The 25,572-nt window shown below is 39.6% G+C and overlaps 1 protein-coding gene across 2 annotated transcripts in view; it reads left to right on the top strand.

Moving 5' to 3' along the window:
• KPNA5 (karyopherin subunit alpha 5) overlaps positions 1–25,572 on the top strand; it is an 86,468-nt gene that overhangs the window by 4,806 nt on the left and 56,090 nt on the right. For both annotated transcript variants that reach the window (XR_016234534.1, XM_002714763.6), the window contains exons 2-5: positions 4,671–4,804; positions 8,889–8,990; positions 9,099–9,198; positions 14,383–14,477. Coding sequence is in view for 1 of the 2 variants with exons in the window: in XM_002714763.6 (XP_002714809.2) it covers positions 4,671–4,804; positions 8,889–8,990; positions 9,099–9,198; positions 14,383–14,477 (431 nt within the window). In the remaining variant the exon portion in view is untranslated. The remainder of the gene's footprint in view (positions 1–4,670; positions 4,805–8,888; positions 8,991–9,098; positions 9,199–14,382; positions 14,478–25,572) is intronic.

The following is a 25,572-nucleotide window of genomic DNA, read 5'->3' as shown; positions in this document are numbered from 1 at the left end:
TGGAAGGCAGCTGATGATGGCTCGAGTGGTTTTGGCCCTGTCACCCATGTGGGAGACCTGAATTGAGTTTTGGCTGCTGGCTGTGGCTTGGTTCTACCCTGGCTGTTGTGGGCATTTGTGGAGTGAACTAGTGGATGAGAGATCTCTGCCTGCCTGAATCTCTGTATCTCCTTGCCTTTCAATAAGTAAATTAAAAAAAAAATTGCCAATTTTTTTGGTGTGTTTCATCTACTTCACAGATGGAAGCTGGATGCCAGCCTCTTCATTTCCTGTGTTTACTTAATAAGCTGATTAATCACAGTGTTCTATCTGGTTGGACATGAGTATATCCTCTGAATTTTTCAGAATAACATATTAACTAGTCACTAATGATCTCTCACGTTAATCTTAAGTAGACTGATTATTTTCTTTGTGTGTAAATGTAGCATAGGTTATAATATGAGCATTTTGATATTCATATCTTATGTCTAAATATAAGGTAATTCTGTTAGATTATATGGAAGTTTATAATTCATTCTTTAGAAGTAAAACTAGTACATGTTTCAGATGTAAAATTTTATATTATAATATGTATAATAAAATATTTGTATTAATGTTCATATTTTAAGATATGTTGAAATAAAACTAAAAATGAAATGCATAAATATTTCAGTATTTCAAAAGAGCTAATTATACTAAAGTACTAAAAAACTGGTATTGCAGTCATAACACAAGTCATGGCCCTTGTGGCTTTAGTTCTTAAGGCCGTGTTTTAGTGAAAGAAACCAGGCTCCAATAAATGGTTGAGATGTGCTTACTCAATCCTAATACTTTTAATTGAAAAGAAGACACTTCAGTGCTGGCTGGTTTTCGATTTTTGCCAGAAGCTATAATTTAGAAGGTTTTTTTGTTTTGTTTTGTTTTAAGCACTATTAGTTGATGATTATATCCTGACTCACAGTGAATGTACAATGCAACCTACTTAAGAAAGGTTAAAATTGGGGGGAGGGGGAGAGATGAAGGATGTTGCATCTTACAATCAGTGAAATAAGGGGACTTTGTGTTTAGACCAGAATCTCTTATTTGTTTAATATTGCTATGATATGGCCGGTGCCACGGCTCACTAGGCTAATCCTCTACCTTGTGGTGCCGGCACACCGGGTTCTAGTCCCGGTCGGGGTGCCAGATTCTGTCCCAGTTGCCCCTCTTCCAGGCCAGCTCTCTGCTGTGGCCCGGGAAGGCAGTGGAGGATGGCCCAAGTCCTTGGGCCCTGCACCCCATGGGAGACCAGGAGAAGCACCTGGCTCCTGCCATCGGATCAGCGTGGTGCGCTGGCCGCAGCGCGCCGGCTGCGGCGGCCATTGGAGGGTAAACCAACGGCAAGGGAAGACCTTTCTCTCTGTCTCTCTCTCTCACTGTCCACTCTGCCTGTCAAAAATAAAAATAAAAATAAATTGCTGTGATATGCATATAATTTGTCCCCACCAAAACCAATATTGAAATTTAGTTGCCAATGGAGGGGCTTTGGGAGTTAGGGCCTTTAAGAGGAAGTAATGTGTTTTGCAGGAATGGATTGATTCTCAAGAGTGGGTTATTATAAAATGGGTCAACTCCTTTGTCTTCTCTTCATTGCACATACCTACATGCCCTTCTGCTTTTCATCACACATGGAGAAGCATGAATCTCTCCTGAAAGCTAAGGAGATATTGGTGTCTTCTTAAGTCCTAGAACTGTGAATTAAATAAACCTCACTTTTCTTTATAAATCACCCAGTCTTGGATGTTCTGCTAAAGCAACAGATATGCACTGAGAAAATTAGCACTAGGAAATGGAGCTTTTGCTAAGACTAAATACTCGAAAGTGTGAAAGTGGCTTGGGAACTGAGTAATGGGCAGAGGTTGAAAGAGTTTAGAGGAACAAGATGATTATGGGTGATTCTGATGAGAGCTCAGAACACAAAAAGACTAGAGAGATTCTGGAACCTTTTATAGACTGCTTAAATGGTAGTGACCAGAATGTTGCTAGAAATGTGGACATTAAAGGCCATGCTATTGAGATCTCAGATGGAAATTAGGAGTATCATATTGGAAATGGAACTGCAGGCTATCATTTTTAGAAAGACATTGATGGCATTTTGTCCATGCTCTTGGCTTTATGGAAGGGCAAATTTAAGAGTTCAGAAGATCTAGTGGGGGAATTTTCTAGGCAAAATATAGAGGGGGCACGTGGTTACTTTTAACTTCCCATGCTGAGATTCAGAAACAAAGGAGTGGTTTAAAGACAGAGTTTGGAATTAAAAGAGAAGCAGAGTGGAAAGATTTGGAACATACACAGCCACCTGATGTGAAGGAAAAAACTTGTTTGGGAGAATAAAGCAAGGATATTTGTTCAGATTGAAGGGAGTTGCACACTGTATTCATCAGGATAAAGGGAAAGAAGACGTGAAGGAATTTCAGAGATCTTCCAAGTTTTCCCACCTACATCATAGGCTCAGACTATTCAGTGCTGCCCAGAGGTACACTAAACAGTGCCATGTTTTGAACTGCCTCTCAGAAGGCACAACCAGTAAGCCTTGGTAGCATTCATATGCAGGTGGTGCTACTTCTGCAGGTACAAGTATTCAAGAGCTGTGGAGGTATAATAGCCTTCCCCTAGATTTCAAAGGATGTATTAAATTGCCTGGGAGTCCAGGCACAAACCCACTGCTGAGCTGAAGTCACCACAGAACATCTGTACTAGGGCATTGCCCAGTGGAGCCAGGGAATTGGGATCACTCTGTGAACTATAGACTATTGAGCCCACAGTGGTGTACAGCACCTACCTAGAAAAGATACAGTCAACTGACTCCAGCTCTAGACATCAGCCACATGAGCCAAGACCAGAAAAGCTGAGTGTGTGCTCAAGGTTTTCTAAGGTATTGGGTGTCTCCACCCAAGTTGTCCAGGAGGTAACAGATGGTATGAAAATGTATTTGCAGTTTTGAGGTTTAATGTCTACTCTCCTAGTAATATACTTGCTTTAGGCCAGTTACTGCTTTTTTGGCCAGTGTTTCCATTTTGGAATGGTAACGTCTATCTTATCCCTATTCCACTGTTGTACATCAGCAGTAGGTAACTTGTTTTGATCTTATATGCTCATAGCTGGAAGGAGTTTGCCTTAAATCTCAGAAGAGACCTTGAACTTTGGACATCTACATTGTTGCCAGGATGAATTAACATGTTTGAGATTTTGGGAATGGAATTGTATTTTGTATGTGTGAAGGATATCAATTTTCATGGGCCAGGCCCAGGTTCTATGGTTTGAGTGTAGTTTGTCCCCAGTGAAACTGAGATTTGTTTGTCAGTATATTGGTATTGGGAGGTGAGTCTTTTTTATTTTTTCAACTTTTATTTAATAAATATAAATTTCATAAGTACAACTTTTGGATTATAGAGGTTCTTGCCCCATACCCACCCTCCCTCCCCCAAACCATCCCACTTCCTACTCCCTCTCCCATCCCATTCTTCATTAAGATTCACTGTTAATTATCTTTATATACAGAAGATCAACTATATACTAAGTAAAGATTTCAATAGTTTGCACCCACACAGACACACAAAGTATAAAGCACCATTTGAAGACTAGTTGTACTGTTAATTCTCATAGTACAACACCTTAAGAACAGAGATCCTACATAGGGAGCAAGTGCACAGTGACTCCTATTCTGGATTTAACAATTGACACTCTTCTTTATGATGTCAGTGATCACCCAAGGCTCTTGTCATGAGCTGTCAAGGCTATGGAAGGAAGCCTTTTGAGTCCACAAACTGACATTATTTAGACAAGGCCATAATCAAAGTGGAGATTCTCTCATCCCTTCAGAGGAAGGTACCTCCTTCTTTGATGGCCCCTTCTTTCCACCAGGATGCCACTCACAGAGATCTTTCGTGTAGGTCATTTTTTGCCACAGTGTCTTAGCTTTCCATGCCTGAAATGCTCTCATGGGCCTTTTAGCCTGATCCAAATGCCTTAAGGGCTGATTCTGAGGCCAGAGTGCTGTTTAGGGCATTTGTCATTCTGTGAGTCTGCCAAATTTACATTTCCTTTTCTCTTATTCCCACTTTTATTTTTAACAGGGATCAATTTTCAATTGTATTTCAACACCTAAGAATAATTCTGTGTTAAGCGTTCAACCAATGGTATTAAGTAGAAAAAGAAAATACTAAAAAGAATAAAATAGTAAGCTGTTGGGTGGTGAGTCTTTTAAAAGGGATTATTATCTTTCTGATAAGACTGGATTAGTTCTCAGGGAAAGAGGATTGTCATAAAGCAGGCCAACACCCTTGTCATCGTCTGTCTTCTACACTTGCCCACTTTCCTGTCTCCTTTTCTGTTATGTGTGCAGTAGCTAGTGGCCCTCCCTGAAAGCCTTCCAGCCTTTATGATTGTGATTGAAAATAAACTTCTTTCCTTTATAAATGCCCAGTCTTAACTGTCTGATATAACAGCAGAAAATAGATAAAGATAAATATGTTACTTCTAAAATATTTTATGACAATCTTGTGGGACTGTGAGAGTGTGTTCATCGTTTATGTTTTCAGGATGGGTTTTGTTGGTGTATTCAATCAGTAGGCTTGAATTTAATTCCCCTGGAGTAAGCATCTGTGTTATTTAGAGAATTATCAGTATCTGTTTTCTTCTCTCCACTTAAGATGCCATGGCTAGTCCAGGGAAAGATAACTATAGAATGAAAAGTTACAAGAATAAAGCGCTAAATCCTCAAGAGATGAGGAGAAGAAGAGAAGAAGAAGGAATACAGCTTCGAAAACAAAAGAGGGAAGAACAGGTAGGTGTATTTAAATATTTAATTGTGGGGGCTGGCATTGTGGCTTAGCTGGTTAAGCCACAGTGTGTGATGCTGGTATCTCATGTTGGTGCCTGTTCAAGTCTTGGCTGCCCCACTTCCAATCCAGCTCCCTGCTAATATGCCTAGGAAAGCACCAGAAGATGACCCAAGTCGTTGGGCCCCTGCACCCATGTGGGAGACCCAGATAGAGCTACTGACTTGAGGCTTTGGCCTGGCCCAGACCTGGATGTTGTGGCCATTTGGAGAGTAAATGAGCAGGTGGAAGATCTCTCTTTGTCTCTGTAATTCTACCTTTCAAATAAAATAAATTAACTCTTAAAAAATAATTAGTTGTATTTAGCAATACAGTTTTTCAGAGGTTTTAAAAGTTTAATTAGTATTGCTGAATGTTAGACAATTTTAAATTAAAAAGTATCTTAGGAAATTGAATGTAGCCAATGTATTTTTAGTTTTTTAGACTCCAGGAATAATACATTCAAATTCCTCTACTATGGGGGCTGATGTTGTAGCTTACTAGGCTAAGCCTCCGCCTTGGTGCCAGCATCCCACATGGGCACCAGTTTGTGTCTTGGCTGCTCCTCTTCTAATCCAACTGTCTGCTATGGCCTGGGAAAACAGTGGAAGATTGCCCAAGTCCTTGGGCCCCTGTACCCAGGTGAGAGACCCTTCTGGCTCCTGGCTTTGGATGAACACAGCTCCGGCCGTTGCTGCCATTTGGGGAGTGAAACAGTGATGGAAGACCTTTCTCTCTGTGTCTCTCCCTCTCTCTGTCTGTAAATCTACCTCTCAAATTAATAAATAAATTCTTTTAAAAAAATCTTTTATTGCTTTTAGTCACTGAGAGGAATGACTTTTCTCTGTTATTGATAAACCTTTATGTGATCACTGGTAAGAAATTTTTACTTTTGAGTCTATTTAGTCATTTCTGTTTATCATAAAATTTGTTCCCCAAAATATGTTAATTATATTTATTTGCTGTTTTGTGTTTTTCATAGCTCTTGCCCTGAAGTCACTTATAGTCATTTTTTTAAAAAAATATTTATTTATTTATTTATTTGAACCTCAGAGTTACACAGAGAGGGACAGATGGGGAGAAAGATAGAGATATCTTCCATCAGAGAGAGTTCTTCCATCTGCTGGTTTACTCCCCAGATGGCAGCAAGGGCCAGGGCAGGGCCAGGCTGAACCCAGGAGCCAGGGGCTTCTTCCAGTCTCCCACATAGGCGGTAGGGGCCCAAACACTTGGGCCATCTTTTGTGGCTTTTCCCAGGCCATTAGCAGGGAGCTGGATTGCAAGTGGAGCGGCCAGGACTCAAATTGGCACCCTTATGGGATAAAGACAATTACAAGCAGTGGGCCAACCTGCTATACCATGATGCTGGCTCCCTAGTCATTTTTGTTTACTACCCATACTATTCCTCTTGTAGTCTCCTCAGCCATATGTCTTAATTTCTCTGTTTATTCTTTGTATATGAGACCAGAAAATCATTTGAGAGAGTGTATCTCATGATACACTTAAATTGATAAATATTTATAAGTGAGAGGATATGCTCCACATGTACATGAATTAAAACTGATGAAGGAAGCAGAAAAATACATGTTTTAGAACTATGGTTACTGGCCGGCGCCGCAGCTCAGTAGGCTAATCCTCCGCCTAGCGGCGCCGGCACACTGGGTTCTAGTCCCGGTCGGGGTGCCGGATTCTGTCCCAGTTGCCCCTCTTCCAGGCCAGCTCTCTGCTGCGGCCAGGGAAGGCAGTGGAGGATGGCCCAAGTGCTTGGGCCCTTCACCCCATGGGAGACCAGGAGAAGTACCTGGCTCCTGCCATCAGATCAGCGCGGTGTGCCAGCCGCAGCGCGCCGGCTGCGGCGACTATTGGAGGGTGAACCAACGGCAAAGGAAGACCTTTCTCTCTGTCTCGCTCTCTCACTGTCCACTCTGCCTGTAAAAAAAAAAAAAAAAAAAAAAAAAAAAGAACTATGGTTACCTCTCCCTATCTGTAGGACGTAGCACAGCCCTTAGTATATTATAGTCAGGACTCAAAACAGTGTGGTTAAATGATTGATTTGTTGGAGATCTATGTACAGATTGAAGAGCACTACTTGTTTAGCTACTAAAAAATACATAACCAGAGTTTTTTTCTTGAGTTTTGAGTTAAGAAATGTACTTACAAATCTTCCTTAGTGATACTACTATGTCACTTTACTCCCTACCCGCCTCACACACACACATTTTTTTTTCATTTTTATCCATTGAATTAATAAAATTTTTTCCTGAGAATTGTTTTCTATTCCTTGTTAATCAGATATACTAAGTCTATTAATATATCATGTTATTCTCCAACAGGTTTGCTTTTTTTTTGCTTTTTTTTTTTTTAATTTAATTTTTTTTTGACAGGCAGAGTGGATAGTGAGAGAGAGAGACAGAGAGAAAGGTCTTCCTTTTGCCGTTGGTTCACCCTCCAATGGCCGCCATGGCTGGAGCGCTGTGGCCGGCGTACCGCGCTGATCTGAAGGCAGGAGCCAGGTACTTCTCCTGGTCTCCCATGGGGTGTAGTGCCCAAGCACTTGGGCCATCCTCCACTGCCTTCCCGGGCCACAGCAGAGAGCTGGCCTGGAAGAGGGGCAACTGGGACAGAATCCAGCGCCGCGACCGGGACTAGAACGCGGTGTGCCGGCGCCACTAGGTGGAGGATTAGCCTATTGAGCCGCGGCGCCGGCCAAAGTTTGCTTTTTTAAAATAGAAATTCTTAAATTTTATTTATTTGAAGGTCAGAGAGAAAAATGAGAGAGAGAGAGAAAGAGAGAGAAATATCAAAAATTAGAACTGGGCCAGGCCCAGATCTCAAATCCCAGCCTCCCATGTGGGTGGCAGGGACCCAAGCACTTAAACCACCTGCTGCCTTGTAGGGTACATATCAGGAGTAGAGGGACTTGGCACACAGCCAAGACTCAAACGCAGGTATTCTATTATGGAATATGAGAATCCCAAGCAATATCTTAAACACTGCCCATTATATTCTTTCTAATTATGATTTTCTTTGAAGATTTTTAGGTACCTCATAATCCACTATGGAAATACATGCCTTCAAAATTCTGTGAAATATGCTTTGCTTATGGTGGACCATTAGTGAAAGAACTGAGATTGGCTGGCGCCGCAGCTCACTAGGCTAATCCTCCGCCTTGTGGCACCGGCACACTGGGTTCTAGTCCTGGTCGGGGCGCCGGATTCTGTCCCGGTTGCCCCTCTTCCAGGCCAGCTCTCTGCTGTGGCCAGGGAGTGCAGTGGAGGATGGCCCAAGTGCTTGGGCCCTGCACCCCATGGGAGACCAGGAGAAGTACCTGGCTCCTGCCATTGGATCAGCGCGGTGCACCGGCCGCAGCGCGCCGGCCACCGCGGCCATTGGAGGGTGAACCAATGGCAAAGGAAGACCTTTCTCTCACTGTGTCTCTCTCTCACTGTCCACTCTGCCTTTCCAAAAAAAAAAAAAAAAAAAAGAACTGAAATTGAAAAATGACTCAAAACAGTCTGTGAGTGCAAAGTCCCAGAAAGCTTGACTTCTCTTAACTATTTTAGACCTTTTTTTAAAATTTATTTATTATAAAGAGGTACAGAGAGAAAGGGAAAGCGCGCGAGAGAGGTCTTTTATCCTCTGGATCACTCTGCAGATGTCTGCAACAGCCACAACTGGGCAAGCAGAACCAGGTACTAGGAGCTTCATCCCATCCTCCCTCATGGGTGTCAGGTGCCCAAACGTATGAGTCATATTCCACTACTTTTCCCAGGCCATTAGTAGGGAGCTGGATAATAAGTGGAACAGCAGGAACATGAACTGGCACTGATATGGGATGCCAGCATTGCAGGCAGCGAGCAACTTTATCTGCTACATTGCAACACAAGCCCCCAAATATTCTTGATGACTTTGGAAATACTAAATTTTTACAATATTTTTAATAATTATATTATTAATTTGTTTCCTTCACTCAAATGATGAATGGAATTGTGTATTGGTTGAATGTTTTATGGAAAGCTCAATATAGAAAGTGATTTCTCTTTATTGCAGTTGTTCAAACGCAGAAATGTCTCCTTGCCCAGAAATGATGAATCTATGCTAGAAAGTCCTATCCAGGATCCAGATATCACTTCCACTGTACCCATTCCAGAGGTATAATTTTTAAAATACATATCTCTACCATATTTCAGAGGTAGTATATGCAGCAAATACTTAAAGAAATATTTAAATATTAATTAAATTTTCTTTTTTCTGTTTTAGGAAGAAGTTATTACCAGTGATATGGTTCAGATGATTTTTTCTAATAATGCTGATCAGCAGCTAACAGCAACACAGAAATTTAGAAAGTTGCTTTCTAAAGGCAAGGATTATTTTCCTTATACTCATTTGATATTACTGGATTTTGTATTAGGATTTTATTTCATTATATTTTCATTTTGAGACACAGTTCTCTGACAAAGTAGGTTCTAGTTTCTCTTTAAAATAGCATCTATTTTTAAACATACTATGAAAGCAACTTATATTAATCATAGAAAAATTGCAAAATACAAAATTTTAAAGATACAAATAGAAAAATCATTAATCCTGGTACCAAAAAGCAAGGTTAGAGATACATGTTTTTAAATTCTTGTAGAAGTAGTTTTTAGACATGATTTTTTTAAATGTTATTTATTTATTCAGAGACAGAAACATACAGAGTTCTCATCCAATGGTTCATGCCCCAAATGCCCACAACATTAAGGGCTAGGCTGGGGTTAGGGCTGAAACTGGGAGCTGGGGAAACAATCCAAGTCTCCCATGTTAAGGACAGAAACACAAGTACTGAGTCAGCACCACTGCTTTACTGTGCTGTGTAAGCAGAAAGTTGGAGTCAGGAGCCAGAAGGAGGGATTAAATCCAGGTTCTCTAATGTGGAAAGCATGTGTGTTAGCTAGTAGGCTAAACATTTAACCCAGACATGATTTTTTTTTAATGACAATATTGCATTATTGAGTATGAATACAAAATAATCATTAAATTTCTTCCTAATTTTTGATGATCATAAACAGTGCTACGAAAACAATTTATCTAAAACTTCCTTACTATCAAGTCATAAATACAAATAGTTGAAAGGAATAAATTGTATTAACTTATATTGCTATCTTCAGTTTATACATGTTTTATTTATTTCACTGTATTTTTACTAACATTCACAGTTATCTTTTTTTAAAAAAGCTTATGCAGGGGCTGGCGTCGTGGCTCACTTGGTTAATCCTCCGCCTGCAGCACCAGCATCCCATTTGGGCACTGGGTTCTAGTCTTGGTTGCTCCTCTTCCAGTCCAGCTCTCTGCTGTGGCCCAGGATGGCAGTGGAGGATGGCCCAAGTGCTTGGGCCCCTGTACCCACATGGGAGACCAGGAAGAAGCACCTGGCTCCTGCCTTCGGATTGGTGCAGCGCCAGCCGTAGCTGCCATTTTGGGAGTGAACTAACGGAAGGGAAGACCTTTCTCCCTGTCTCTCTCTCTCACTGTCTATAACTCTACCTATCAAAAAAAAAAAAAAAAGTTTATGCGATAGTAGTTCATTGTATGACATTTTTGGTGATTAGATTGAATATTTTTCCTTATTGACCTTGATAATTCATAATTACCTCTTTATGTTATTTGTCCCATTTTATACTGTTTATAAGATTTCATTATTAAAAATTTAAACCTTTGTCTTATATTTCATATTTAAAATTAGTAATTCTAATATGCACAGTTACATACATGAGCTGAAAAGGTTTTTGAAAATCTTTTGAGTCACTTACCTTGTCTGCCTAAGGGAGATAGAATTTGGTAGCACATGATAAATGAGGGAAAAATCTTTCTTGTCAGGTCAGCATAGATTACAAGGCTTTTGCCTTTGCTTTCTTTTTTTTCTTTTTAATGATTATTTTTATTTGAAAGAGTTATAGTGAGAGAGGAGAGCGATCATCCATCCTCTAGTTCACTACCTAAATGGCTGCAATGGCCATGGCTGGGCCATGATGAAGCCAGGAGCCAGGTGCTTTATCTGGGTCTCCCACTTGGGTGCAGGAGCCCAAGCACTTGGGCCAACCTCCACTGCTTTCTCAGGTGTGTTAGCAGGGAGCTGGATTAGAAGTGGAGCAGCCAGATTAGAACTGGCACCCATTTGGGATACTGGTGCTGCCAAAGGGTAGCTTAACCTACTGTACCACAGTGCCAGCCTCAGCCTTTGCTTTGTTATTATAGTATGTATTCTTAAATACTTTTAACTTTTGTTTTTCATTACTTATCTCCCAAGCTGAAAGAACATAGCAATGTTAAGAAATACTTATGCAATCAAGAATAGTTTCTTCATCCTTCCTCACCAAACTTCAGTTTCTGTTTTGGTAGTTGAGATTTTTTGCAGGGTCTAGATGCATATTTTTAATTTTTTTTGAATTGCTGTGTTCTGTTTCAAAAGTTCTTTTTGATATATGTGTTATAACTGATTAGAAGGATTCATGTAATTATGTTTAAGAGTTTTAGAATTTGCTACCCATGTTGTAATAACAACTACAACTTCCCTGTTATTGAATCCCTTATTATGATTTGTGCTTTGCTTGAAGGATTTTCTTTTCTCCTGTTCCCCAGAAAAATTTATATATCTAAATAATACCTTATGTCTTTGAGCAAATTGTTTAGGTTTAGAATTCTTTGATCCGAAAATTGTATACTCGCTGTAATTCTTTGAGGTATTCTGTTTTTGTTAAACCATCTTTTCTTACTACTAGTTGTTTTTCTTTGTTTCTTCTTTGTAGTAATATTATGCTTAGCCAGGTTTGGCATACAGCAGCAGGTACAAATGTTTTCCTTTACAATTTTGTGTAAGTTTTAAGTACAATGGTGTGAGTTGCTGCCAAATCTATTAGACCTAGAAAAGTACCAGACTCACTATACCTTTACTTAATCTGTTAGTGTAGGAAATGTAGGAGAACAGCTAGAACTAGAACTGAAAACCAAAACAGCAAGAAAATTTACCCCTTTTGAAAAAGTTTACTAGTATTCTTACTGTTGGCTCTTACTGTATGCTCGTGGCTACTCTACAGCTACCAGCTACCCTCAGTTTCAGCATTTATTCTGATTTAAGTAATGATAGTGACTTTTGCTAAAATCTTTTTATTTCCATATCACGGCTACTTTTCTGAATGTAAATCACAAGTCATCCTTTTACCTCAGTCAGTCTTCCTTTTGTATCAAGTTCTCCAAAGCTTTATTGTTTTGTATAAATCTTGCTTAGTTTTTCTTGCTTGAAACAGATATGCCTTTATTTTGCTGTGTTTACATTACTGTAGTGACAATTGAGTCTTCTCCATAATAGTTTATCGCCTGTATAATATTATATAGACTATTAGTGTATCAATTACTATAACACTAATAACAGTTCATGAAGCCTGTTATAGTTACTAATTATCCAACTAAACTTTAATTGTTTTCTTTTAGGTGAAGGTAACCAGAACAGTGTTGCTTTTAATTCTCCAGGAGGAATGAATTTTTGAATTCTTATATCTAGGGGAATTCTTATATCTTTGTTAATATTTACCTTCATATTCAGATATAAGTGACAGTCTCAGTGCCTGCATCACCTTACCCTTTACCCAGAAAACTCTAATTTTTTTATCTTTCTCACAACCTCATCTTCTCCATTTAAAAAGAGCAAGACAAAATGTCTCTCCCTTAATTTAAAAATAAAGAAAAGGTTGTAAATTTAGAATTTCATTGTAGAAAAAGAAGAAAAGAAGAAAGGTGGTAACTACAATTGTATGATTTCGCTTTGAGTTTTTTTAAGGTGAGGGTAAAAGGATTATATTTTTTATTTTTATTTATTTAATTTTTTTTTGACAGGCAGAGTTAGACAGTGAGAGAGACAGAGAGAAAGGTCTTCCTTTGGTTGGTTTACCCCCCAAATGGCCGCTATAGCCGACGCGCTGCGCTAATTTGAAGCCAAGAGCCAGGTGCTTCCTCCTGGTCTCCCATGTGGGTGCAGAGCCCAAGCACTTGGACCGTCCTCCACTGCCTTCCCAGTCCCGGGCCACAGCAGAGAGCTGGACTGGAAGAGCAGCAACCGGGACAGAATCTAGTGCCCCAACCGGGACTACAACTCGGGGTGCTGGCGCCACAGGCAGAGGATTAACCTAGTGAGCCGTGGCGCCGGCCCGGGTAAAAGGATTAAAAATATATGTGTATTGCTTTATTATGTTGATGTTTTAGTACTGTAAGATTTTAATTGATTCTAGGGCCTGAAATTGACATTTTGAAGAAGGTAGACTTTTTGTTTAAAACACTGAAAACGTTTATGATGGAGAAACCTAGTTTTTATGTATTTATTTTTATGAGTTTCTTTTAAAGATTTTTATTTATTTGAAAGAGTTACACACAGAGAGAAGGAGAGAGAGAGAGAGGGAGGGGTCTTCCATCCCTGGTTCACTCCCCAATTGGGTGCAATGGCTGGAACTGCGCCAATCTGAAGCCAGGAGCCAGGAGCTTCCTCCAGGTCCCCATTCGGGTGCAGGGGCCCAGGGACTTGGGCCATCTTCTGCTTTCCCAAGCCATAGCAGAGAGCTGGATTGGAAGTGGAGTAGCTGGACTCAAACTGGTGCCCTTATGGGATGCTGGCACCGAAGGCGGTGGCTTTACCCACTACACCACAGCGCCAGCCCCTATTTTCATGTTTTGTTTGAAAGGCTGAGAGAGACAGAGAGGTCTTTCATCCACAGGTTCATTCCCCAATGGCCACAACAGCCAGCCTGGGGCAGATCAAAGCAATGAGCATGGATCTCTGTCCTAGTCTCCCATGTGAGTGGCAGGGACCCAAATACTAGAGACATCTTCTGCCTCCCAGGGTATATATTAGCAGGTAGCTAGGTAGAAGAATCAGGACGCAAACATGGCACTGTAATATGGTATATAGGCATCCCAAGCAGAGATTTAGGAAGTTTAAATATTTATATAGGAATTGTTTTTATATTTATTCGAATGGCAGAGTGACACAAAAACAAGGAAAGACTGATAGCAGACCAAGAGATCTTCCACCTGCTGTTTTACCCCCTAAATGCCCAAAACAGGCATGGCTGGGCCAGGGTGAAGCCAGGAGCTTGAAAATCCTTCAAGGTCTCCCACGTTGGTGGTAAGGATCCAAATACTTGGCCATCATTTGCTGCCTTTCCAGGAGCATTAGCATGAAACTGTATCAGAAGCTGAGTAACCAAGACTCAAATAGGCACTGAGATATGGGATGCAAGCATCTCTATCATCAGTTCAACCTATTATGCTACAATGCCCACTCCAGGAAATATTTTTTTAAAAAGTTCTTATCATTATAGTTAGTAAGTATAGTTTGCTTCCCCCAAAATATTTTAATTATGAAAACATTTGTCTTCAGTTACTTGTAGCTCAAGCGCTTTAAATTTGGGCCAGGGAACTCTTGAAAATTTATTCTATGTACTCTGTTAATTGACACAGCAACAGTATCATTATCTTTTTGTAACTATGTAGTAACTTAATTTTTTTCAATTTTTAGAACCTAATCCACCAATAGACCAAGTTATACAAAAGCCAGGAGTTGTACAGAGATTTGTGAAATTTCTTGAAAGAAACGAAAATTGTACTTTACAAGTGAGTCTAAATTTTCATTCTTTATTTCTGGAGATGACCTATTAATTTCTAGTGAAAGCAACTTTTGCAATATTGACTGTATTGTGGGCATTCCGTAATACTTGTCAGTTAAAGGAAAATATTTTGCCATTTACCTGTCTTAACTTTGATATAGTTGCAATGCTAGTTTCTTCAGGATTTTTTTTTTAAGATTTATTTATTTATTTGAAAGGCAGAATTACGTACAGAGGAATAGACAGAGAGAGGTCTTCTATCTGCTGGTTCACTTCCCAAGTGTCCGCAATGACTGCGGCTGGGCCAGGCCAAATCCGTAAGCCAGGAGCTCCATCTGGGCCGTTTCCCACATGGGTAGCAGGGGCCAAGTACTTGGTCCATCTTCCTCTGCTTTTCTATGTGCATTAGCAGGGAGATAGATAGGAAGTGGAGCAACCAGAACTTGAACTGGTACTTACACGGGATGCTGGCATGGCAGACAGCAGGTTAACCTGCTGGGCCACAACTCCCACCCCACTTTTTATTTTCTTGAGCAATTTTAGATAAAGTAAATAAAATCATTCCTAAAAAAAGTTACCTTTAGTAGCTTTCTATCTTAGAAAACCTTAAATTAGGATGTTAATGGTTAAATTTCTTTCTGTTCTTAGCTTCCCAGTGATGTAACTTTCACCTCTTTAAACATTTTTAACTGACTAATTATTTTTAGGAAAAAGAATAAATTAGTATGATCTACTGGAAATGTGATCCAAGTTAGGTTTGTCTAAAGAGCATTGCTTTCCTACCGTGACACAGTTTTAAGATATCTTCCAAATAATTTCTCGCTAAGATTTGAATTGCTAAAGTTTGCAAATATTTTACTGGTAAAAACGATTGCTTTTCCTTTGATTGCTATATTTTATTATGTAGTCATAATACAGAATAGAATTTTATTCATTCCAGGAATTACACAAGATGTACCGCTTACTTATCAATGCTTTTTTGCTTTTCTTTATTAAAAAAAGATTTATGTATTTGAAAGGCAGAGTTTACAGAGAGAGAAGGAGAGACAGAGAGATCTTTTGTTCTGAAAGCTTTTATTTAATAAATATAAATTTCATAGGTACAGCTTTTGGAATATGGTGGTTCTTACCCCCATACCCGCCCACCCACAGCAACTCCTGTCATACCTCCTACTCCCTCTCTCTTCCCATTCTTCATTAAGATTCATTTTTAATTAGCTTTGTATACAGAAGATCAACTTTATACTAAGTAAAGATTTCAACAGTTTGCACCTATACAGACACACAAAGTGTAAAGTACTATTTGAAGATTAGTTTTCCCGTTAATTCTTAGTACAACACATTAAGGACAGAGGTCCTGCATGAGGAGCAAGAGCACAATGACTCCTATTGTTGATTTAACAATTGACACTCTTATTTATGACGTTAGTGATCACCCAAGGCTCTTGTTATGAGCTGGCAAGGCTATGGAAGCCTTTTGAGTCCACAACTCTGTCAGTATTTAGACAGGGCCACGATCAAAGTAGAAGTTCTCTCCTCTCTTCAAAGAAAAGTACATCCTTCTTTGATGGCCCCTTCTTTCCACTGGGATTTCACTCACAGAGATTCTTCGTATAGATCTTTTTTTGCCACAGTGTCTTGGCTTTCCATGCTTGAAATGCTCAGAGAGAGATCTTATATCCACTGGTTTACTCCCCCAAATGGTCGCAAGGAAGCCAGGAGCCTGGAGATTCCTTCTCTGTTAAGGGTGCAGGGGCCCAAATACTTGGGCCATCCTTGAATGCTTTCTCAGGTACACCAGCAGAGAGCTGGATCAGAAGTGAAGCTGCTAGAACTTGAACCAGCACTTACATAGGATGCTGGTGTTGCTGGCCTGTTACATTATAGTGCCAGCCTCTACAGAATGAGTCTTTATGAAATAACCTTTGATTAACTGAAAAGAGAAAAATTAATTTTAGGAGTAAAAGTTTGCATATACAGAGAGCATGTATTCAAGTATGTAGGAAACTTTAGCATTTTTAGTCAATATAATGAAAACATAATAAAATCCAAGAGTAAGGTTTTGGTGTGGCTATGTCCCTACTATGTTATGCAAGGGTGTATGAAATCTGCTAAGTCAGACTAAAAGTCAGTCTTACTAACAGAAAGACCTCAGATTGGGGGTCTACAGGCCAGGTTGGCCCTATAAACAGGTTGGTCTGTATATGTTTTAAAATGTTAATTAGAGGAATTTAAAAATTCAGGGCATTTCATTTGAACATGCAGACTTATGGATGGCCTCTTTTGACAGATCACAAGATTTGACATTGTTGCTACATAATCATGATGAAATAGAGCTGAATGTCTTTTTTTTTTTTTTTTAGTTATTAGAATGTTCTTTTTTTTTCACGTTTATTTTCATCAACTTGAAAGGCAATATGACAAAGAGAGTGAGAGTGATGCCAGCTTTCTAAGTAGTGGCTTAAAGCACAATGCCACAACACCTGCCCCATGGTCTCTCTCTCTCTCTCTCTCTCTCTTTTTTAATCATTGCCATGTACTTCAGTTTTTTCTCAATTCTCACTTGCTCATGGTTCATTTTATATTAATTGTCTCCTTTTATTTATGAGTTTGTCAATCATCAGTAAGGCTTTTTCCTGGGAGAATTTTATGAAGTAAGCTTTTAGGTGTCCTTTGTAAAATATTGACAATTAAGGGGTGGGCTCCATGGCTCACTTGGTTAATCCTTCGCCTGCAACACTGGCATCCCATATTGGTGCCAGGTTCTAGTCCTGGTTGCTCCTCTTCCAGTCCAGCTCTCTGCTGTGGCCCAGGATGGCAGTGGAGGATGGCCCAAGTGCTTGGGCCCCTGTACCCACATGGGAGACCAGGAAGAAGCACCTGGCTCCTGGCTTCAGATCGGTGTAGCGGCCATTTGGGGAGTGAACCAACTGAAGGAAGACCTTTCTCCCTGTCTCTCTCTCTCACTGTCTGTAACTCTACCTGTCAAATAAAAAAAAAAAAATCTACAATTGATTAGGACTATGTTCTTCATTTTGTTTTTCAAAATTTATTTATTTATTTGAAAGGCAGAGCAACAGATAGGCAGAGAGAGAGAGAGAGAGAGAGAGAGGAAGGTAGGTAGGTCTTCCATCTGCTGATTCACTCCCCAGATGGCTGCAATGGCGGGAGCTATGCTGATCCAAAGCCAGGAGCTAGGAGCATCTTTCTGGTCTCCTATATGGGCACAGGGGCCCAAAGACTTGGGCCATCTTCCACTTCTTTCCCATGCCACAGCAGAGAGCTGAATCAGAAGTGGAGCAGCTGGGACTTGAACTGGCACCCATATGGGATTCCGTCACTGCAGGTTGCAGCCCTATCCACTATGCCACAGTGCCCGCCTCTATATTCTTTTATATAAATCCCTTAGATTTTTTTCTTAGTATCACATATAATAGTAACTACTTTACTATGTTTCAGTGATGTGTCAGTTATAGTTACTGATTAATCTGCCTGTGGATTTGTAGGTTGCTTTCAGTTATTCACTAACATTATGATGGAGCATAGGCTTGACTTTTCTCTTATTTGCTTCAATTAAAAATCTATTGTTTGGGCCGCCGCCGTGGCTCACTAGGCTAATCCTCCACCTGCAATGCTGGCATCCTGGGTTCTAGTCCCGGTTGGGGCGCTGGATTCTGTCCCCGTTGCTCCTCTTCTATTCCAGCTCTCTGCTGTGGCCCGGGAAGACAGTGGAGGATGGCCCAAGTGCTTGGGCCCTGCACCCACATGGGAGACCAGGAGGAAGTTCCTGGCTCCTGGTTTCGGTTCAGCGCTGCCCACTGGCTGTAGCGGCCATTTGGGGGGTGAACCAATGGAAAAAGGAAGACCTTTCTCTCTCTTTCTCTCTCACTGTCTAATTCTGCCTGTCAAAAAAAAAAAATCTATTGTTTATAAGTATATCTGAATCCTGATTGAGTTGATATGAATAAATTCTGAAAAGTTTTGACATTTAAAAGAATAGCAGATGTCCCTGTCCTGACTGTGCTTAATTAATAATGACCTCTTAATGTTGAGCAAACACATAAATCTTTCAATTTCAAACATCCTTGTTTCTGAAATTAGCCAAATAGGGATACATGATCCGTAAGGAAACAGTAGTACCTTTTATAATTCTGAGTTCCCTAAATAGAATATAATTTTAAAAAAGTAATGTATCTTGGATCTGCCAAGATGGCAGAGTAGGGAGGGAGCTTACTGCTCTAGCCCAGGAGAAGATAGTTTAAAAAAAGTGGAGACAGTGCAGTCTCAGGGAAGAGTTAGGGAAAAATGGCAGAGGAAACTCTACTGAATTGGAGAGATACAGTGGACCTACAAGGAGGATGTGGGTGGCCCATGGCTCGGGACTCCATGAGCTAAGAGCTTACGCACAAGTGCTGGAAAGTGAGGTGAAATGAGACTGCAATAGCCCAAGCCACTAGACAAAAACTGGCAGGAAGAACCTAGAGGGAATGAGGCTTGAAGCCTTGAAGCCCTGTGGGTGAAAATGTACCAGCCAAACTAGAGAAGAGAAAAAAAAAATAAAAAAAGGATGGTATGGACATGTTTCTCTCTTTCTAATCACCTTACAAAAATGGACAAGCTGATGGAGCAGGTGCCATTTTGCATATAAGTAACAGCTGTACCAGCTTGTGTCTGTGCCTGGCAGTCAGCTGAGCAAAAACTCCTGTCTCTGATGGGGAAAAATAACAGGGAGCTAGGAGCTTGTGACTGTGTGAAGCTTTTGAACTGGGACTGTGAAAAACAGACAAAAACAAAAACAAAAACAGGGTGTGTGGGAGAATTCATCGTATGGCTGGAACTTTAAGCAGTCTCAGTGGGAGACACCACGAGCTTGGGGGTTCCTGGTTACCTGGTAAGAGACATCACTGGGGAATCTGAACTTATATGGAGGACTACACAGACCTTCCATGTGTTCCTTGGGACAGGGATGACAAATATTATACCCACTGGGGCTAGCACTCAGGCACTGGTCTCCATCAAGGAGAAGAACTCAGTTGAGCAGAATTACTTCCCTTTGGATTAAAAAAAAAGAGATTTACCACACCAAATCTGGGTGTGTCACCTTAGGCACACCCTTAACCCTGGAGAACTGAACAGAGCTCTCTGACCATATCCACTACAAGCCTCTAGAGATTCACTGAAAGCAGACAATCCACTTGTCTTCAGAGTCATATCTCCACAAATACCGAACAACAAACACAACAATCCAAGAAACAAGAATAAGGAAGACAATATGACACTCCCTAAAGAATATGACACTTCAATACAAGATTATGATGACGATGAGATAGAGAAATGCAAGAAATGGAACTCAAAAAATTGACCATAAGATTACATAGAGGTAATCAAAAGCAAACACACAAACTACTGAAATCCATGCAGAAAGAAAATCTTTCTTATGAAATTGAAATCTTAAGGAGGAATCAAAATGAATTGAAAAATTCAAGGTAACATGAAATTGAGATATTAGAAGTCAAAATGAAATGAAGAATTCAATAGAACAAATAAAAAATGCAGTGGAGAGCCTTAAAAACAGAATCAGTGAGGCAGAAGAGAGAATATCGGGCTAAAAAGATAGAGCACAGGAAAGCATACAGTCAAACTAAAGGCAAGAAGAAGAGATTAGAAATCTAACAAACATTGTTGGGAATCTATAGGATACTATAATAAATCAAACATTTGGGTTCTAGGAGTTCCTGAAGGCATGAAGAGAGACAAATGATTAAAAGGCCTTTTTAGTGAAATACTAGCAGAAAACTTGCTAGGTTTGGAAAAAGAGATATCCAAGTACACATCCAGAACACCCAATAGACAAGACCCTCTCTACGACACATTGTAATCAAACTAACCACAGTGAAACATAAAGAAAAGATTCTAAAATGTGCAAAAAAGAAATGCCAGATTATCTTCAGAGGATCTCCAATTAGACTCACAATAGATTTCTCATCAGAAACACTATAGGCTAGGAGGGAATGGCGAGATATAGCCCAGGTACTAAGAGAAAAAAACTGTCATCCCAGAATATTATACCCTGCAAAGCTCTCATGTGTGAATGAAGGAGAAATAAAGATCTTTCATAGCAAACAGAAATTAGAAGAATTTGTCACCACTCATTCAGCCTTGCACAAGATGCTTAAAGATGTGTTACACACAGAAACATGGTCATCAATCTGAAAGAAGGTAAAGGAAGAAAATCAGTAAAAGATCAAAGGAATTTCAAAGTTTAAGTATCTTTGGAAAAATGGCAGGGCAAAGTCATTACTAATCAGTAATCACATTGAATGTAAATGGCCTCATCTCTCCAGTTAAAAGGCACAGACTGGCTAAGTGGATTAAAACACAGAACCCATCTCTTTGCTGCTTAAAAGAAACACATCTTTCCAACAAAGGTGCAAGCAGACTGAAAGTGAAAGGTTGGAAAAAGATATTCCATGCCAGCAGAAACCAAAAAAGAGCTGGTATAGCCATCTTAATATCAGACAAAATAGATTTTAACAGAAAAACTTTTAAAAGAGACAAAGGAGGGCACTATATAAAGATTAAAGGATCAATTCAACAGGAAGATGTAACTATTATGACTGTATATGCACCTAATTACAGGGCACCTGGCTATTTAAAAGAAATGGTAAGGGATTTAAAGGGAGACTTAGACTCCATACAGTAGTACTGGGGGACTTCAGTACTCCACGTTCAGCAATGGACAGATCAGCCTGACAGAAAATCAACAAGGAAACAGCAGATTTAATTGACACTGTAGACCAAATGGAACAAACAGATATTTACAGAACTTTTCATCTTACAGTTGCAGAATACACATTCTTTTCAGCAGCGCATGGAACTTTCTTTAGGATTAACCGCATACTAGGCCATAAAGTCTCAGTAAATTAAAAAAAAAAAAATCAAAATCATACCATGGATCTTATTGGACCATAACGGAATGAAGTGGAAATCAGCAACTCAGGAATCTTTAGAGATTATGCAGACAAGTGGAGACTGAATAATATGCTCCTGAATGAAGAGTGGGTTTTGAAGAAATCAAAAGAGAAATAAAAAACTTTCTGGAAGTAAATGAGGATAACAACACAACATCTCAAAACTTATGGGATACAGCAAAAGCAGTATTAAGAGGAAGTTTATAGCAATAGGTACCTACATCAAGAAATTGGAAAGGCACCAATAAATGAGCTATCAATGCATCTCAAGGAGCTATAAAAATTATAGCAAACCAAACCCAAAACTAGTAGGAGGAAAAAATAATTAAAATTAGAGAAGAAATCAACAAAATTGAATTGAATCTAATAAATATTACAAGAGATCAGCAAAATGAAGAGCTGGTTTTTTGAAAAAATAAAATTGACACATCATTGGCCCAACTAACCAAAAAAAAAAGGTGAGTAAAGACACAAATCAATAATATTAGAGATGAAAAAGCGAATATAACAATAGACAGCTCAGAAATAAAATGAGTCATCAGAAATTATTACAAAGAAACACACTGGGAAATCTATCAGAAATGGATAGATTCCTGGACACATACAACCTACCTATATTGAACCATGAAGACATAGAAAACCTAAATAGACCCATAACCAAGACAAAACTTGAATCAGTAATAAAGGCTCTCCCAAAAAAGAAAAGCCTAGGAATGGATGGATTCACTGCTGAATTCTACCAGACATTTTTTTTTAAGTTTTATTTTTATATATTTGAAAGAGTTAGAGAGTTAGAGACAGAGAAAGAGGTCTTCCATATGCTGGTTCACTCCCCAGATGGCCACAGTGGCCAAAGCTGTGCCCATCCGGAGCCAGGAACCAGGAGCTTGTTCCAGGTCTCCCACGTGGGTGCAGGGACCCAAGGACTTGGGCCATCTTTTACTGCTATCCCAGGCCATAGCAGAGAGCTGGATTGGAAGTGGAGCAGCTGGGTCTCGAAACCGCACCCATACGGAATGCCAGTGCCTCAGGCCAGGGCATTAACCCACTGTGCCACAGCGCCAGCCCCTCTACCAGACATTGAAAGAAGAACTAACTATATTCTCTCAATCTATACAAAATAATTGATAGGGAGGGAATTCTCCCAAATTCTTTCTACAAAGCCAGCATCACTTTAATTCCTAAAACCGAAAAAGATGCAGCAAAGAAAGTGAATTACAGACCAGTTTCCCTGATGAACTTAGACACAAGAATCCTCAAATTCTAGCCAATAGAATCCAACAGCACATCAGAAAGATCATCCACCCAGACCAAGTGGGATTTATCTCTGGTATGCAGGGATAGTTCTGCATTCACCAATTAATCAATGTGATACAACACATTAACAAGCTGCAGGAGAAAAACCATATGATTGTCTCAGTAGATGCAGAGAAAGCATTTTACAAAATACAACACCTTTTCATGATGAAAACTCTAAGCAAATTGGGAATAGAAGGAACATTACTCAATGCAATCAAGGCAATTTATGACAAACCCATGGACAGCATCATATTGAATGGAGAAAAGTTGGAAGCATTCCCAATGAGATCTGGTACCAGACAAGGATGCCCCCTCTCACCATTGCTATTCAGTATAGTACTGGAAATACTAGCCAGAGTCATTAGGCAAGAAAAAGAAATTAAAGGGATACAAATTGGGAAAGAAGAAATCAAATTATTCTTATGTGCAGATTAGATGATTCCTTATTTAGGGGATCCAAAGAGCTCCACTAAGAGACTATTGGAAATCATAGGAGAGATTGGTAAAGTAGCAAGATATAAAATCAATACACAAAATTCAACAGCCTTTATATACATAGACAATGCCACAACCCACAACTGAGAAAGAACTTCTTTTTTTTTTTTTTTACTAATAACATTTTATTTTTTTTTAAACTTTTATTTAATGAATATAAATTTCCAAAGTACAGCTTATGGATTACAATGGCTTCCCCCCCATAACGTGCCTCCCACCCGCAACCCTCCCCTTTCCCACTCCCTCTCCCCTTCCATTCACATCAAGATTCATTTTCGTTTCTCTTTCTATACAGAAGATCAGTTTAGCATACATTAAGTAAAGATTTCAACAGTTTGCTCCCACACAGAAACATAAAGTGAAAAATACTGTTTGAGTACTGGTTATAGCATTAAATCTCAATGTACAGCACACTAAGGACAGAGATCCTACATGAGGAGTAAGTGCACAGTGACTCCTGTTGTTGACTTAACAAATTGACACTCTTGTTGATGGCATCAGTAATCACCCTAGGCTCTTGTCATGAGCTGCCAAGGCTATGGAAGCCCCCTGAATTCACTGACTATGATAATTTTTAGACAAGGCCATGGTCAAAGTGGAAGTTCTTTCCTCCCTTCAGAGAAAGCTACCTCCTTCTTTGATGACCCATTCTTTCCACTGGGATCTCACTCGTGGAGATCTTTCATTTAGGTTTTTTTGTTCCCCCAGAGTGTCTTGGCTTTCCATGCCTGAAATACTCTCATGGGCTTTTCAGCCGGATCCGCGTGACTTAAGGGCTGATTATGAGGCCAGAGTGCTGTTCAGGACATCTGCCATTCTATGGGTCTTCTGTGTATCTCACTTCCCATGTTGGATCATTCTCTCCCTTTTTGATTCTATCAGCTAGTATTTGCAGACACTATTCTTGTTTATGTGGTCCCTTTGGTTCTTAGTCCTATCATTATGATCAATTGTGAACAGAAATAGATCACTGGGACTAGTAAGATGGCATTGGTACATGCCACCTTGATGGGATTGAATTGGAATCCCCTGGTATGTTTCTAACTCTACCGTTTGAGCTAAGTCAGCTTGAGCATGTCCCGAATTGTACATCTCTTCCCTCTCTTATTCCCACTCTTATATTTAACAGTGATCACTTTTCAGTTAAATTTCAGCACTTAAGAAGAATTGTGTATTGATTACAGTATTCAACCCAAAGTATTAAGTAGAACAAACAAAAAAAAATACTAAGAGGGATAACATATCAAGAAAGAACTTCTAAGATCAATCCCATTCATAATAGATACAAAAAAAATTGATTACCTTAGAATAAACTTAACCAAGGATGTCAGTGATCTCTCTGATGAGAATTACAAAACTTAAAGAAATAGGGGAAGAGAACAATAAATGGAAAAATCAAACATGCTCATCGATTGGAAAAATCAGTATCATCAAAATGTCCATTCTTCCAAAAGCAATTTACAGATTCAATGAAATACCAATCAAAAAAACCAAAGCCGTTCTTCTCAGATCTAGATAAAATGATGCTGAAATTCATATGGAAAACAGGAGACACTGAATAACTACAGCAACCTTATACAACAAAAACAAAGCCGGAGGCATCATAATACAGATTTCAAGACAAACTACAGGGTAGTTGTAATCAAAACAGCTTGGTACTGGTATAAAAACAGATGGATAGGCCAATGGAAAAGAATAGAAACACCAGAAATCGATACAAGCATCTACAATCAGCTTAACTTTGACAAAGTAGCTAAAATCAATTTCTAGAGCAAGGACAGTCTTATCAACAAATGGTGCTGGGAAAACTGGATTTCCATATGCAGAAATATGAACCAAGACCCCTCCCTTATACCTTACATAATAATCTACTCAACATGGATTAAAGATCTAAATCTGCCACCTGACACCATCAAATTATTAGAGAACATCTGGAGAAACCCTGCAAGATATTGACACAGGTAAAGACCTCTTGGAAAAGGCCCCAGAGGAACAGGCAGCCAAAGGCAAAATTAACAGTTGGGATAACATCACATTGAGAGGTTTCTGTACTGCAAAAGAAACAGCAAAGTGAAGATGCAACCAGCAGAATGGGAGAAAATATTAGCAAGTACCCCAACTGATAAATGATTAATAACCAAAATCTACAAAAAGATCAAGAAACTCCACAGCAACAAAACAAACAACTCACTTAAGAGATGAGCCAACGACCTAAACAGACATTTTTCTGAGAGGAAAACCAAATGGCCAATAAACATATGAAAAAATGTTCAGGAAGACTAGCCATCAGAAAAATGCAAATCAAAACTATGTTGAGGTTTCACCTCACCCTGTTTA

Source organism: Oryctolagus cuniculus, chromosome 5 (genome assembly GCF_051225735.1).
Source record: "Oryctolagus cuniculus isolate XC-2025 breed Fujian yellow rabbit chromosome 5, ASM5122573v1, whole genome shotgun sequence".
NCBI classification, from domain to species: Eukaryota; Metazoa; Chordata; class Mammalia; order Lagomorpha; family Leporidae; genus Oryctolagus; species Oryctolagus cuniculus.
The sequence above is the reverse complement of the archived record's forward strand: the minus strand, read 5'-3'. Positions and strand labels throughout refer to the sequence as shown.